This window comes from Argentina silus (genome assembly GCF_951799395.1).
Source record: "Argentina silus genome assembly, chromosome: 3".
Lineage (NCBI taxonomy): Eukaryota > Metazoa > Chordata > Actinopteri > Argentiniformes > Argentinidae > Argentina > Argentina silus.
Genome location: NC_139657.1, coordinates 12874718 through 12888684, shown reverse-complemented (window position 1 = coordinate 12888684; position 13967 = coordinate 12874718). Strand labels below are relative to the sequence as shown.

General features: G+C 40.5%; 1 protein-coding gene across 1 annotated transcript; it reads left to right on the top strand.

The window, feature by feature from the left end:
• Nucleotides 1–2660: 2660 nt before the first annotated feature.
• LOC310802034 (anoctamin-9) lies at nucleotides 2661–13702 on the top strand. The gene is made up of 24 exons (XM_083666280.1): nucleotides 2661–2815; nucleotides 3705–3779; nucleotides 4025–4147; nucleotides 4354–4490; nucleotides 4840–4889; nucleotides 4983–5041; nucleotides 6028–6107; nucleotides 6546–6680; nucleotides 6942–7035; nucleotides 7184–7244; nucleotides 7377–7459; nucleotides 7775–7879; nucleotides 8197–8361; nucleotides 8455–8491; nucleotides 8706–8817; nucleotides 8920–8977; nucleotides 9137–9234; nucleotides 9453–9649; nucleotides 11279–11431; nucleotides 11571–11718; nucleotides 11912–12019; nucleotides 12240–12333; nucleotides 12534–12646; nucleotides 12892–13702. Exons 1-24 carry the CDS (start codon nucleotides 2789–2791, stop codon nucleotides 12905–12907), a joined length of 2328 nt encoding a protein of 775 aa, XP_083522406.1. The 5' UTR covers nucleotides 2661–2788; the 3' UTR covers nucleotides 12908–13702.
• Nucleotides 13703–13967: the final 265 nt, after the last annotated feature.

Sequence of the window (13967 nt, the reverse complement as noted above, 5' to 3'; positions counted from 1 at the left end):
TATAATAATAATAATAACGACGACAATGATGATGATGATGATGATGATGATGATGATGATGATGATGATGATGATGATGATATTGATGATCGTACAATGTATGCAAGGCAACATTTACGTTTTCCTGATTTATGTTGGTGTGGCAAAAAAAGTTACTTAGTTGGTGTATGATTTAACTCAGGCCATTTGCACCCTAAACAGATTTATTTATGAAAATATGAAACAGATAATATCCACAGCCTAAACATTCACATTTATGAAGGTGTTTGCATATGAAGTTTTCGCTTTTCGCAACTGCATTCAGCAAAAATAACGGAATAACTCAGGACAACTAGTCTAGGCGATTCAACAAGCCCTCTATGAATCACCTTGAACAAATTGTTGCTGTAGCACCCAAAATGCCACATATAAATTATTGTTGGGGACCATTTATTATATTACAGAGGCAGCAGTGCCAGAATGGATACTCCACCACCACACATTTGACTGCAGAGGGAAGATTCAATGGCTGGCCTTTAGCCTGAGAGCTGCCCCTCAATTTAGACATATGTTACCCTGCTCTCTCTCAGCCACATCTTTGTCCACAAAAGTCATGTCTGGTCAAATTTAGTAGCACTTGGACCCCATCACCCTTCAAGTGGTTTGCACAGTCCCTTACCCATGTAATTATGTTATTCCTCCTCCCGGGGTGTGGCAACATGCAGAAATACAGCTGCTTATTTTCTTCAACCACTTTTTCTTCAACCTCATGCTTCTCCTCCTTAACATGTGGAGGTCTTGGGTGTGCACCTCCTCAGAAAGATGGGTTTTTCTAAATTAATGGTGAGAACTATGTCTTGTTTAATAACAGGGCATGGGTGGTCTCCATATGACCCTTTTTTTTTTTATTAAAGAGTCACAGAGAAGAAAAACACACATGCATTCTGGGGCCGGTGTGTCCTAAAACATCTGGAAAAGCTTGTGTCTAAAAAGTAAAACCTTTATCTTAGTTAATTTATCTTTGAAAAGGTTACAGTCAATGTACTCAGTATTGTTGCATGAAATAATCTGTCATTAATAATCTGTCATACTTTGGGCATTACAACTCATTGTATGGCATTGTATAACAGAAAGACATTTTCCACATTTTGTTGTGTTATAGTCTCAATTTAAAATTGATTAAATTAAAAGAATTTGCCATCAATCCACTCACAGTAGCACAGAATGACAAAGCGAAAACTGTTTTTTAGAAATATCAGTAAATTTATTAAAATTGAAATACAGAAAGTATTCAGACCCTTTGCTATGACACTCTTAAAATTAGCTAAAATGCAAAATGGAATTAATATCTTTGTTTTTATAGGGTCTCTGATTTACATAGGAATCAATTACACACTATGGATTAGGATGTGGATTAGGTTGTCATTACAAACTGCAAATGGAGAGGAACAAAACTGCTCAGGAATATGACCCTGAGGCCTGGGGAGATTTACAAAAATCTACAAAATGTAATGGTGGAGAGGAAAAAGCACAGTCGATGGGACAACATCATCTCAGTCACTCTAAAAAAATGGTCTATAACCAAGTGGCCAAAAAGAATGCCTTAATGGAAAATAATCTCATATCCATAATTGTGTTTGCAACAATGAATTCAAGTGATACAGCAAAGAAAGTGGAAATGTGTTTATTTGGTTTTACTACAAAGCATTAAGTTTGGTGCAGATCCAGCACATGCAATGCAGTTTCTGCACCATCTCTCGTGTGAAGAATAGTGGTAGCTGCATCAAGTTATGGGCATGTTTGTCACCGGCAGGGACTGGGGAGTTTGTCAAGAGAAAATTATGAAATCTGCTGAGTTGGTAGTGACATCCTAATCTACACAGTGTGTAACTGATTCCTATGCAAATCAGAGACCCTATAAAAACAATTATATTAATTCCAAAATTACATGATTTATATTATTATCCTTGCATTAAGATGGACTCAATTCAACTTATTGAGTGATTTGTTGATGACATCAGACTTGCACTGTATATGAGAAAACACTCGACATTTTTGCATTTTAGCTAATTTTAAGAGTGTCATAGGAGGGGGTATGAATACTTATGTACATACGGTATTTCTGTATTTCAATTGTAATAAATTTACAGAAAATTCAAAAAACGTGTTTTCGCTTTGTCATTCTGGGGTATTGTGTGTGGATTGATGGCAAATTCTTTTAATTTAATCCATTTTAAATTCAGTCTATAACACAACAAAATGTGGAAAAAGTGAAGGGGTCTGAATACTTTCCGAAGGCACTGTATGCACCTTAAGAATGATCCACTAGTAATACTCACTAATAACCAATGAATAACATATACTCTTCTGCCACCCAGTGGTGGATAACAGTAATTAAACTGACCATGATATGATAAAAGTTACGCGGGGATGCTGTACTGTGCTGTAAGTAGAGTTTGATGCTGTGAGTTTGATGAGCAACGCGACTAAAACTTAAAATTTTCACACGGAGAAAGAGATGTTGAATCGAATATATTCGTGGTGGTTCACTGAGATTGAGTTGTTCATACCAATTCAAAGGTCGCGAGCATGCAATAAAACAAAGCCTGTGACATCACATTCATAACAGGTAAAGTCGCTTTCACATTCCTGAGCCAGATACACAACACTGCGAGTTCCTTGTGGAAGTACGGAAGTTGGTTGTTGTCCTGTTCTAGTGCACGAATGATACTTCATACAAGTAAAAGGACACAATAGATATTAAGACTGTAGCCTGAAACATCGCTCTTGGATTCAACACCTGTACATCATGTCCCACTACACTCATAGGAGGCAGGTAGGCTCGGGCTATTTCAACCATAGATTTCACCTGCCTGTCAACTCTCTGTCTGCCTGCGTAGTAGGCCTGTGTTTGATTAAATACACTAAATGAAAAAGTCTATCTAATCTATCTTGTACCTATGTAATTAGGGTATTTTACATTGAGGGCATTTGGCCATGCTTTCACCAGAGCGTTTGGAGGAATTGACAATTATGGTGTAGTGATCTTAGAATTACATTCTTGTGATTATTCATTTAATTGCACCCTTATATTTTTACTTTTTTTTTTAAAACAGCTACAGGAAATCACTTGTCCTCTCAACGTGTGCTTAAGTACACAAAACCACATAGCCTATCGTCACATGCGTAGAGATGAATGTTAGTGTAGCTTTCAGGACTGTGATGATCACAGAGCTGAGATCTGGCAACTGTAACACAGGCAGTGAAACTCTTCAACTAAGACACTAGGGGTAGCATAAAGACCACTGTCTAATAATAGTAGATCTCTCTAATAGACCCTCCAGGTTTTAACATGATATGCTGGGGCTTTCCCAAAGGTGACTGGTTTAGATTTCTCTGCTAATACAGTACCTCTAAACTGCCCTGACCTCACCACAGTATATCTAGATCGTGATTACCATAGATGGCTGGGAGAGTACACTGACATGTCTTGCTGCTTAGTCAGGCAAACCTTCCTTGGCCACCTCTCAGACACTGCTAGTGATGCTCAGTGAGTCATGGTCACCAGGTGCAGGATCTGAAAGAATATTGTAGCATTCTACAGGTGCTGTACCAGGTAGCCTAGTGTTTCTTTGTTTAATTGTTTGATTTATAATGCGCTCTGTCATAAAGCTGATTTTCCCTGGAAAAATACATATTCCTGTCATATTTTTTTTTTGTTGTAGGCCAGCATCGAACTTCTGGAATTGATGGGAGTGGTGAAAGAGAATGGGTGTGATCCTCCATCACCAACCCCTGTGGTAACAGATCTCACTCACTTTTGTTACACACAACAGGTTGTTGACATACTGTATCAGGGAAGACTGGTGGTGGAGGTAGAAAGAGGATGGGCTCATTGCAATGTATCAATACCCTTCCTTATTCCGTTCCATGCATTACAATGAGCCCATCCTCTGATGTCTACCTCCACCAGCCTCCCCTGTACTGTACAGTACTCACTGCATGGATACAGTGATTGTGTGATTTTACTTTAATTCATCCACAGCATACTCCACTATCATACGACTACATCCTGGTGGCTAAAACTATTGATGACCAGCAGAAAGAGTCGTTCAAGAAACAAGAGGCTTTCATTGAGGCGTTAAAGAGGAAGAAGTTGAAAATAACTGTGAGTAATTACTATTCCATGGCTTTACAAAGAAATGAAAATCCACTTTTGAGGTCTTGTAAAATACATTAATTTGTATTTGATTTGTTAAACTATCTGTGTGGACTTAAAATTTACAAGATTTTGCAATAAAATTCAGAATCTAAATTCAGAATGGTGAGTTTGATCTACTAAACTGTGGTAATTGTATTGTTTTTACATGTTAGAAAATTATAGATGACAGTATAGTCTTCTATGGGATCCAAGCTCCAAACGAAATATTTGAGAAGTACAGATATCTGCTGAAGGTGTCTGATGCCTGTAATTGGAGCTGTGATCAGGGTAACGTGCCTCTCTCCACCAGGTAAGAACCACAACACTGGTTTAGTGTCGGTGTGCCACCAGTGCCATCTCCTGTATAGTCTATGCAGCTCCTCAGTGCTAATGATGTATTACACAGTACACAACTAAGTATGATTTATGTACTATGTCTAAACAAGCTTAGTTGATTCTGACCACCTCATTAAGTTAATGATAAGTTAAGATAATTTCCTATTGTGTGAGGAGTGCCTGAAAGGACTGTCAGTGAAAAGCCTACATGCCATGGAATCTTGCAGCCCTCTCCTCTCGCTTTCATTGCTCATACCATACTTACTGTACATGTTGAAATCAACATGGCAGTCATATACTGTACAAATGTCTCTTTATTTCAGAATAAGGATTGTTTACTTCATCCTGAACCATACCCTCATTGACACAGGAGGTGAGTAGTGCTTAGCTCTCAGTCCCACTCCTCTCCTTGTTGCACTGGACCCTCTTTGATGCTCCCCTCCCTGTCATCTGTCCATCTCTACAGAGGACCTCAGGGATCTCATGATGAGGAACGTGTTTGAGGCAAAATTCTGCTTGCATGAGGTAAAGACAGTGCTTTACTAGTGCTCTCAAAGGCAATTCATGAATTTCAAGAATTCCATTTCCTTCGGTCTGTCTCTCTGGTGTGGATCTCTTCCTGATTTTTGACATATCCGACATGCAAAGAGCTTAAGGCACCCACAAGGAAATGGGGTCATGCACAGTAGTGTAGAAGTGCCTGGGCTTTATCCAAACATTGAAGTACTGACAGAATAATTGTATTTAGTTTAAGCACAACTGATGGTCGAGTCTGAGTATATTTTTTAGTACTTCTATTTTATTTTATTCTATTTTAAAACGTATTGTTGCACTACTCTGTGGCACTGTCACTTTTGCATTTCACTGTATACTTGTATGCACGTGACAAATAAAGAATCTTGAATCTTGAATCTTGAATCTTGATAAGAATGTAGGTGAGTAGGTAATGTGTTCGGTATATGAGGCATGAGGTAGTTCAGTGAAACTCAATCACACTCTCCAAAGGTCAAAGTGAGAGATGAGAATAAACCACAATGAATTCCTACCATTGTTTCCCAGTGTGTTGCCCTGCGCAATGACACACCCACAAGCTAAAGATAGGAACATGATAATTTACAGATAACTCTCCCCAGTTATTTTCATGCTGACATTGACGTGTTTGACTATGTTATTGAAATGAACCATTACAATTGTGATATGAAACCTGTCAAGAGCACTTGATAACATCCCTCTGAAGCTGAGAGTATCTGCTTATGCATTTCATTATTTTTTGGACATTTGTCCAAACATTGTTAAAACATTTGTCTTACTAATACAGTATGTTGAGTCATCAAAAGGTAAGGGAACTGAGGTGTTTGTGTGTGTGCGTGCGTGCGTGCGTGCGTGCGTGCGTGCGTGCGTGCGTGCGTGCGTGCGTGCGTGCGTACGTGCGTGTGTGTGTGTTTGTGTGTGTGTGTGTGTGTGTGTGTCTTAATTCCCCACTTCTAACTCTCTGCTCCTTGTGGTTTTAGAGAAAGAAACAGAAGGAACTGCGCAAGAGCTGGGCACGATGGAGTGCCTGTCTCCAGGGGCAACCCATAACTGCTGTTAGGTTAGACGCACTTCATCACAGTATATTTTTAATGAATAATTATTGGAAATTAGTACTTTAATTTACTATCATTAAACATTGTGCATTATGATTGATATTGGCCAATATTTGGACACTGATGTATTTTTTGGAGTGTGATAGTCCCATTCTCGTTTTTTTCTGTTTTTATTGGACAGAGATAGTAGAGAAAGACAGGAGGAGAGGGTATATCAGCAGGGCATGGGCTGGATTCAAACCCATGCCAACATGGGCATATGTGTGCACTGTAGGCTATGGTGCTAGACCACTGGACCTCCCCAGGCCACAACACTGATGTCTTTCACAGTATTTGGGTGTACTGTAGTCTCAGGTTCAGGATCATGCTGAGAATGTATTACTCAGACAGCAATGCTCTATTCAATGTTCCATGCCCTTCCCCTTGTCACATGTGTCTGTCAGGAAGTACTTTGGAGAGAAGGTAGCCCTGTACTACCTGTGGCTGGGCTGGTACACATGCCTGCTCATCCCTGCTGCCATCTTAGGGGTCATAGTCTTCCTCTACGGTCTGGCCTTCTTCAATACTTCTCCTCTCATGTGAGTTTGCACACCACTCTGACAGACTGTTTTGGGGTATTACAATGTACAGCAGTGGAGGCTGGTGGAGTTAGAAATCAGAGGGCGGGCTCATTGTAATACATGAAAAGGAATGAGGAATGGTATTAAACACATGTTTGATACCATTCCTCATTCCATTCCATGCATTACAATGAGCCCGTCCTCTGATTTCTAACTCCACAGCCTCCACTGATGTACCGTGCCAACTATTTGGTTAAATACAGTATGTTTCTCTTGTAGAAAGGAGGTTTGTGAAGCGGACACTGTCATGTGCCCCCTGTGCGACAACAGATGCAAAGTGTGGCAGCTGTCTGACACATGCACCTATGCTAAGGTACAGTACGCATCCACTCACCAAGAGACATGGAATTGTGTGTGTGTGTGTGTGTGCGTGTGCGTGTGCGTGTGTGTGTGTGTGTGTGTGCGTGTGCGTGTGTGTCTGTGTTCGGTTGGTGCTCAGATGTAGTTGTGTCTCTCTACAGGTGAGCATTCTGTTTGACAATGAGGGGACAGTGGCCTTTGCCATGTTTATGGCAGTGTGGGGTGAGTCATGCTGTATGTACTGTAGGAGCCTAAAGAAAATGGATGTGGTACTGTATGTTTGAGTGCTGAGAAAGCCATGAGTAGGACTAATTCCATGAAAATCCTGAAAACATCTAGCATGTTCTTTTACAGCCACACTGTTCTTGGAGTTCTGGAAGCGGCACCGGGCCTCCTACGTGTGTGAATGGAAGGTCCATGACTGGTGTGAGGAGGAGGTACGCTAAACTGATGCTCCACTGGTTGTCTTTGGTTGATTTGATCAAATCATTGTCTAGTCATTGTGCGCAATATAAGCTGCTCACAGACTCTAATTAATGACATGATCTGTGTTCTATAGTCTCATTGCCATGCTTTAATTGTCCATTGCTTTAAATGTAGATTTTCGAGAAATATTAGGTAACTGTACGTGTACATGTTACTGTTATTGTGAGTGAATGCATAGCCCTGTGAAGCTGGTGGTTGCAGGCTTTAAGAGGCAACAATGCAGAACAAATCTCATTTCAGTTTTGACATGTTGTCTTTATATGTAGGAGGAGCTGATCCTGTCGATTGTGAACGATGAAAATTGTGAGCCCAAGCCATACAAGCACTCCTATCTGCGCAGCACTTCTGTTTTGATTCTGGTCACCCTCATGGTGAGTGCAAGTCTGGTACATGAGTTTGTTATAGATTGTACTGTACTGTACTGTACTGTGGTTGATCGATGGGTAGTGCACAGAACAATCACTCATTGATGGAAAACGATCGTGTTTATTTCAGAGTGGATCTGAATAAAGCACTTACTGTAGTTCTGTGCGTGTGTTTGTGTGTGTGTGTGTGTGTGTGTGTGTGTGTGTGTGTGTGTGTGTGTGTGTGTGTGTGTGTGTGTATGTGTGTGTGTGTGTGTGTGTGTGTGTGTGTGTGTGTGTGTGTGTGTGTGTGTGTGTATGTGTGTGTGGGTGTGTGTCCTCAGATGCTGCTGATCATCGGCCTGGCTCATGCCCTGGTGGTGTTCCGGGTGGTGGCCACAGTGCTGCTGGCTGAGGCATCTTGGGAGTTCCTTAGTGACCACTCCAACACAGCAGCAGTGATGTTGGGCGCTGTACTTCACTACTTAACCATCACCGTCATGACCCGGGTACAGGGACCCTCCAACAGTGTGGCACATTCAATCAGTGTGATCCTGCTATTAATGTTATAGAAACCTCTGACCCACTCTCCATCTTTGCAGGTCAACAGGAGGGTGGCCCTAAAGCTCTGTGAGATAGGTAGGGTATAGATATTTTAGTGACAAAGTCGAATAAGATGCAACTACAGTAGACAGAGATTGCTGATCTATGAGTCATTTGTAGTCCAGAAAAATAATGGATTTGATATGGACGCTCTAATAACTACTATTTAAACACTCTGGAGACTGTGCCATCTTTTGGTCTAGGGGTGAATTACATGACCATTGTCTTCAGGCATTGTTTTCTCTCTCAGAGGAAACGCGGTCCTTTGCTGCCACCGAGAGGAGCTTCACTGTCAAGATGTTCACCTTCCAGTTCTTCACCTACTTCTCCTCACTCTTCTATGTCGCCTTTTTCCTTGGCAGGTATGATCTGTTCCTCTAGAGGTATTTGGCTTGTCAGTATAACAGAGTGACATAATATGGTAATAATATGGTAATAATATGGTAATGCTGTTAACCTCTTAGGATAAATGGACATCCTGGTGGCTACGTGAGGATAGCAGGGAAGTGGAGGCTGGAAGAAGTGAGTAAACATGCACAACTATTTTTTAACCATAAAACATAATTAAAACCGGATATGGATACTTTATTGAAATTCTGTGGAACTTCTGTGAGTTTATATTCCAAAGTGTCTGATTTCTGATTTCACTGATATCAACATCTCTGCATTCTTTACATGCAGTGTCATCCCAGTGGTTGTCTCACCGACCTCTTCATCCAGATGGCCGTAATCATGGTGCTAAAACAAACCATCAGTAATGTCTTTGAGTTTGCTGGCCCGTAAGTGTACAATCAACTATGTATTCAATGTATGTGCACAGTAAGTACAGTATATGACTGGTCTGTCCAACTGGTAGCCTGGGTCCATCACATATCTGTCTGTCTGTCTGTGTGTCTGTGTCTGTGTCTGTGTCTCTGTCTTTCTGCCGCCTGCCTGTCTGTCTGTCTGTCTGTCTGTGCGTGCGTGCGTGCGTGCGTGTGTGTGTATTTGTGAGCAGCTGGTTTTGCAGGTGGCTGAAGAGGAGGAGAACCAATAAGCTGCAGAGGAGGTGTGCCCACTGCTACCTGAAAGAGGACTCAGACATCAATAATGGAGCAGAGCTGTGTGACAACTGCAAGCTCAGAGACTGGCTCCGCAACTACCGCCTCAACGATGTCGACTCCTTCAGCCTGTTCAATGAGTTTCTGGAGATGGGTAGGTACTGTACTGCAAAGAGTGCAGGGATTGGCTGGAATTTCAAGTCAATGTTTCTAGGCCAATAACAATTGTTGTCCTTATCTGACACTGAAATGCTGCTCACATGCAACACACAGACTTGTGTTGAATTTAAAGGATAAGTATTTGTAGAGCTAGATGATGTCTTGGTCTTTTCTGGTATTCTTGCTGCAATGTACCCATTTCCTCAGGTTTGGAAGGATGTATCCTCTGATAATAAAAAGGACACATTTGTATTGTTCTGATAGAGTAGCTGAGCTACCTGTCTCTAGTGTATATGACTTGGCATCGGGGCCCACAGAAAAAGGCTCAGACTACACATAGACTATACTATAGGCTTGCGTTTAGTTGAAAGCTCAACTAAAGCTCTTACTGCATACGTTTTGGGTAAGCGCTGCAGCTCAACCCGGTTCTTTTTACTTGCTGTTGGAACTTTGGCTATATTATAGTGACCAGTTTGTAATATCCAGCCCTCTGATCGCATGAGAGGCTGTAGAATGAGAGATGTGGGAAGTACAGTTGGTTTGATGAGTGAGAGAGAAAGACAGAGAGAGACACACTAACACATTCTCTCTCTCTTTCTCTCTCTCCAACACTCCCCCCCCTCTCTCTACCTCTCTCTCTCTCTCTCATCTGAGGTATAGGTATTCAGCAGTGTTGGGGAAGCTACTCAGAAAATGTAGCTAACCAAATTACCAATTACTTTACAATTGAAGAAATTAAATTACACCAAAGCTACACTTGAGAGGAATATAGTTTGTCAAACTGAAGCTACTTTGAAAAAGTAGTTAAATATATCGAAACTATCGAAATTATACCTCTTGTGATCTACTAGTTATTCTAATAAAAATGTATTTCATAAGATAGCTGTACTCAATAGCTCCTTATGCAATTTATTCCGACAATACATTCAATTACAGAGAAGTGTTATGCATATTTCTATTCCATTTAGGAATTATAGATAATCTAGGACTACCAACTCTCATCCAAATCTGGCAAGATCCCTTATCCCATTAGCTAACATTTGCCATTTGAGTCTAAATGACGCTGATATTTAGCTAGCTAAGATAGCGAGCTTGCTAGGCTAGCCAGAGTCAAACATATGGCTACCGGATAGCTATGAGACGTCTACTGTACTGGGCAGCCAACTAGCTACAGTATGACTTTCATCAAAATAAGTTGCTATGCATGTTATTTATATTGAATGCATAACAAAATAAAAAGGACAGTAACAACTTCTGTGTTTAAGGAATATTTTACTTGGTATCAGGCAGCAGAGCAAGTCCATACTCTGGGACCAGCTGTGTGGTCTGAACCAACAACTGAGTTTTCCATCAGCTCTTGTAGTGTTTTACCCTTTGATCATTACCCAGTCTGAAGCAGTATACAAAGCATTAACATCTTCATGTCATGCCAACCTGTATGTTAATTGTTTTGATAGTTCTTGTCACACCTAACTTGATCATTGACCATCACTGGGTGTGGTGAAAACCAGTTGCAAATGATCGGCCTGATTAGCATGTCTCCTAACAGTATACGTCTTACAAATGTCACAAATCAAAGATAGTTTGGGACCGAACTGAATGCTATTGTGTTTCCCCTCCACAGTGATACAGTTTAGTTTCACCACCATCTTTGTGGCAGCATTTCCCCTCGCTCCTCTGCTAGCTCTCATCAATAACATCATTGAGATACGCCTGGATGCCATCAAGATGGTCAGTCTTGAGCGCAGAATGGTGCCCAAGAAAACCAATGATATTGGTGAGGAACATTTAAGAGCTTGATAACATGGAAATAGTTCATGTTCATCAATATTAAAATGAAAATACGCCACTGTATATATGTTATGACAATGAATTAACAATGACGTTTGTGTAATATAAATGTTGCGTTTCCTTAGGTGTGTGGACTGATGTGTTAGAGGCTATTGGTGTGCTGGCAGTCATTGCCAACGGGCTGGTCATTGGCATATCTTCAGACTTCATTCCCCGCCTGGTATACCGCTACCGTTATGGCCCCTGCGCCAATGGCACTGTGACAGATACGGAGTGAGTTTGTTTGTCCATTCTGAGATGCTAGTCAGCACAGGTTTTCAATTTACTCCCACCCACATGTAATTACAATAACCCCACACTTTACAGTCATGCCCTTCTTCTTCTTCTTCTTCTTCTTCTTCTTCTTCTTCTTCTTCTTCTTCAGTGCTACAGTAGTAAGATGATCTGTTTGTCTTTTCTCACCCAGCTGCATGACGGGCTACATCAACAACACTCTGTCCGTTGTGCGATTGGGTGACCAGAGCATCTATAATGAGTTTTCTCCTGACCAGATGGTGAACGTCACCTCCTGCAGGTTCAAACCACACTGTTACCACCTCTGCACTCCCTCCCATCATTGCAACATCTGCAATGATGACCCTTATGGATGATCAAATTCAAGCAAAACAACTACGTCTAGGTTTAAATACACTCTATTGTGTTTTATTATTTCATTGTAACGTGTAAAAGTAACGAGTGAAGAAAGAGTAAAGCCAAATGATGTCTTTAAGAATGCTTGTATTCTCTATCCACAGTTATAAAGACTACAGAAGTAATGAGGACTACAGCTTCACTCAACAGTTCTGGCTGATCTTAGCAGTGCGCTTTGCCTTTGTTATCCTGTTTGAGGTGCGTATACTCTAGCATATTTAGTTTAACCTAGCAAGAAATGATTAGAACATTCTTTGGGCTATTGTACAATTCAGCACATTTTATAGGGCTGATAATTAATCACTATAAATGTTGAATATACGCAATAATTGTCATATAAATACAATCTTAATGGTTTTTTCCCTCCCTTGGTCCCATCTCACTATTTTAATCTCCAGCACGTGGTTGTCATATGCAAATTCATTGCAGCCTGGTTTGTTCCGAGTGCTCCAATGCAAGTGAAGAACGACAGGCTCTTTGGTAAATTCAACAGGTTAAAGGAGGAGCTCAGGTGAGACTTTGATGGATACTAGACTGAAATTATTGAATACATATTTTTCTTTTGTTTATACAAAAAGGGTCCCTAATTGTTTGGATTGTTGTAAGATACAGTACAGAGATACATATGTTGTCATCCCCTGTCAACTTCCACTCTGGATAAATAAAATCAGAAAAAGTTTCCACTTGACACTTTCAAAAGGGTATAATTTGTACAAAATGATATAACGAACTAACATGTGCTTAAAATTCTGACAGGTCACCGAAAGTATAAGAACCTTGAGACAGTGTTATGAGGTGCGTCTGGGAGCAGGGCGGACTCAATGATGACCAAATGCACTATGATGTGTCCACTGTATCTACATACTGTACTGTAGATGAGGCTACATTAAAGCTAGACTCTGGGAGATGACGTCAATGAAAAGAAAACAGCATGATGACGCCACCGGAGATAATTTCAACACTGGCATGCATATTGCGACGGTGCACATGCGCCGATGTCTAACGAGTCCCTTCCATTGTTCACATCTTTACTTCAAATATCTTTGGTAAAAGTTGCTGTGACTTCCTGGCATGACATCATATCCGAGAGTCTACCTTTAATGAATCTTATCATCGTCACCATCACTATGAGGACTGGCTCAGTGAGTGTGTGTGGAAAGAGCATTCATGTCTACCTTCTTGGCTTTTCTTTGTTATTTCATGTATCAGATGTCAAAATGCTGGCCATCTGATTTCTGTCTATTGATACAGTATGAAGGCTGTTTTGAAACAGAGATAAAGAAAGCCTTTATGGGACAGGACTTTGTCTCTATTATTGTGTTTTTATATTGTTGCACTGTTGTCTTTCTGTTGTATCACCCTGGTTGTGTGTTCATGCATTACAGATATGAATATTATGTTATGACATGGTTTGTCATGTTATGTTATACCTTTGCTTTCAGATTCTACTGAAGGACAGGAAATACAATGTTTTCTTTTTAGCACAGAGAGGCTTTACGTACTGTAAGACACATTATTTTGAATAATAATTTTAAAAAAAAGTGTTTTAAGAAAAACTCGTTTCTTCTTTCTTTCTTTATTTGATGAATGACCTGTTGAGGCTATGTTTTTCATTGGCTAGGTGGGGGCGGGGCCAAGGAAGGTAAACACATTGTAATGTTGGTCTACAAGTACATACTTAAAAAGCTGTGTGTCGGTCACGGGTTCTGTTATGATACATTATATCCCTTGTATTCATTGATTTTTATTATGCACTCTCTTACTTTAAAAAACAAAACCAAAAAAAACCAGTTTCGATAATTGAAACGAGACGACTGTAGCAGATACACCGG

What these genes read in the sequence shown, in the direction of transcription:
- LOC310802034 (XM_083666280.1), top strand. Translation starts at nt 2,789, where the DNA reads ATGTCCCACTACACTCATAGGAGGCAG. An exon ending in TGATTCTGGTCACCCTCATG is followed by an intron (nt 7,880 to 8,196) that starts GTGAGTGCAAGT and finishes GTGTGTCCTCAG; the next exon opens with ATGCTGCTGATCATCGGCCT. An exon ending in CCATCACCGTCATGACCCGG is followed by an intron (nt 8,362 to 8,454) that starts GTACAGGGACCC and finishes CCATCTTTGCAG; the next exon opens with GTCAACAGGAGGGTGGCCCT.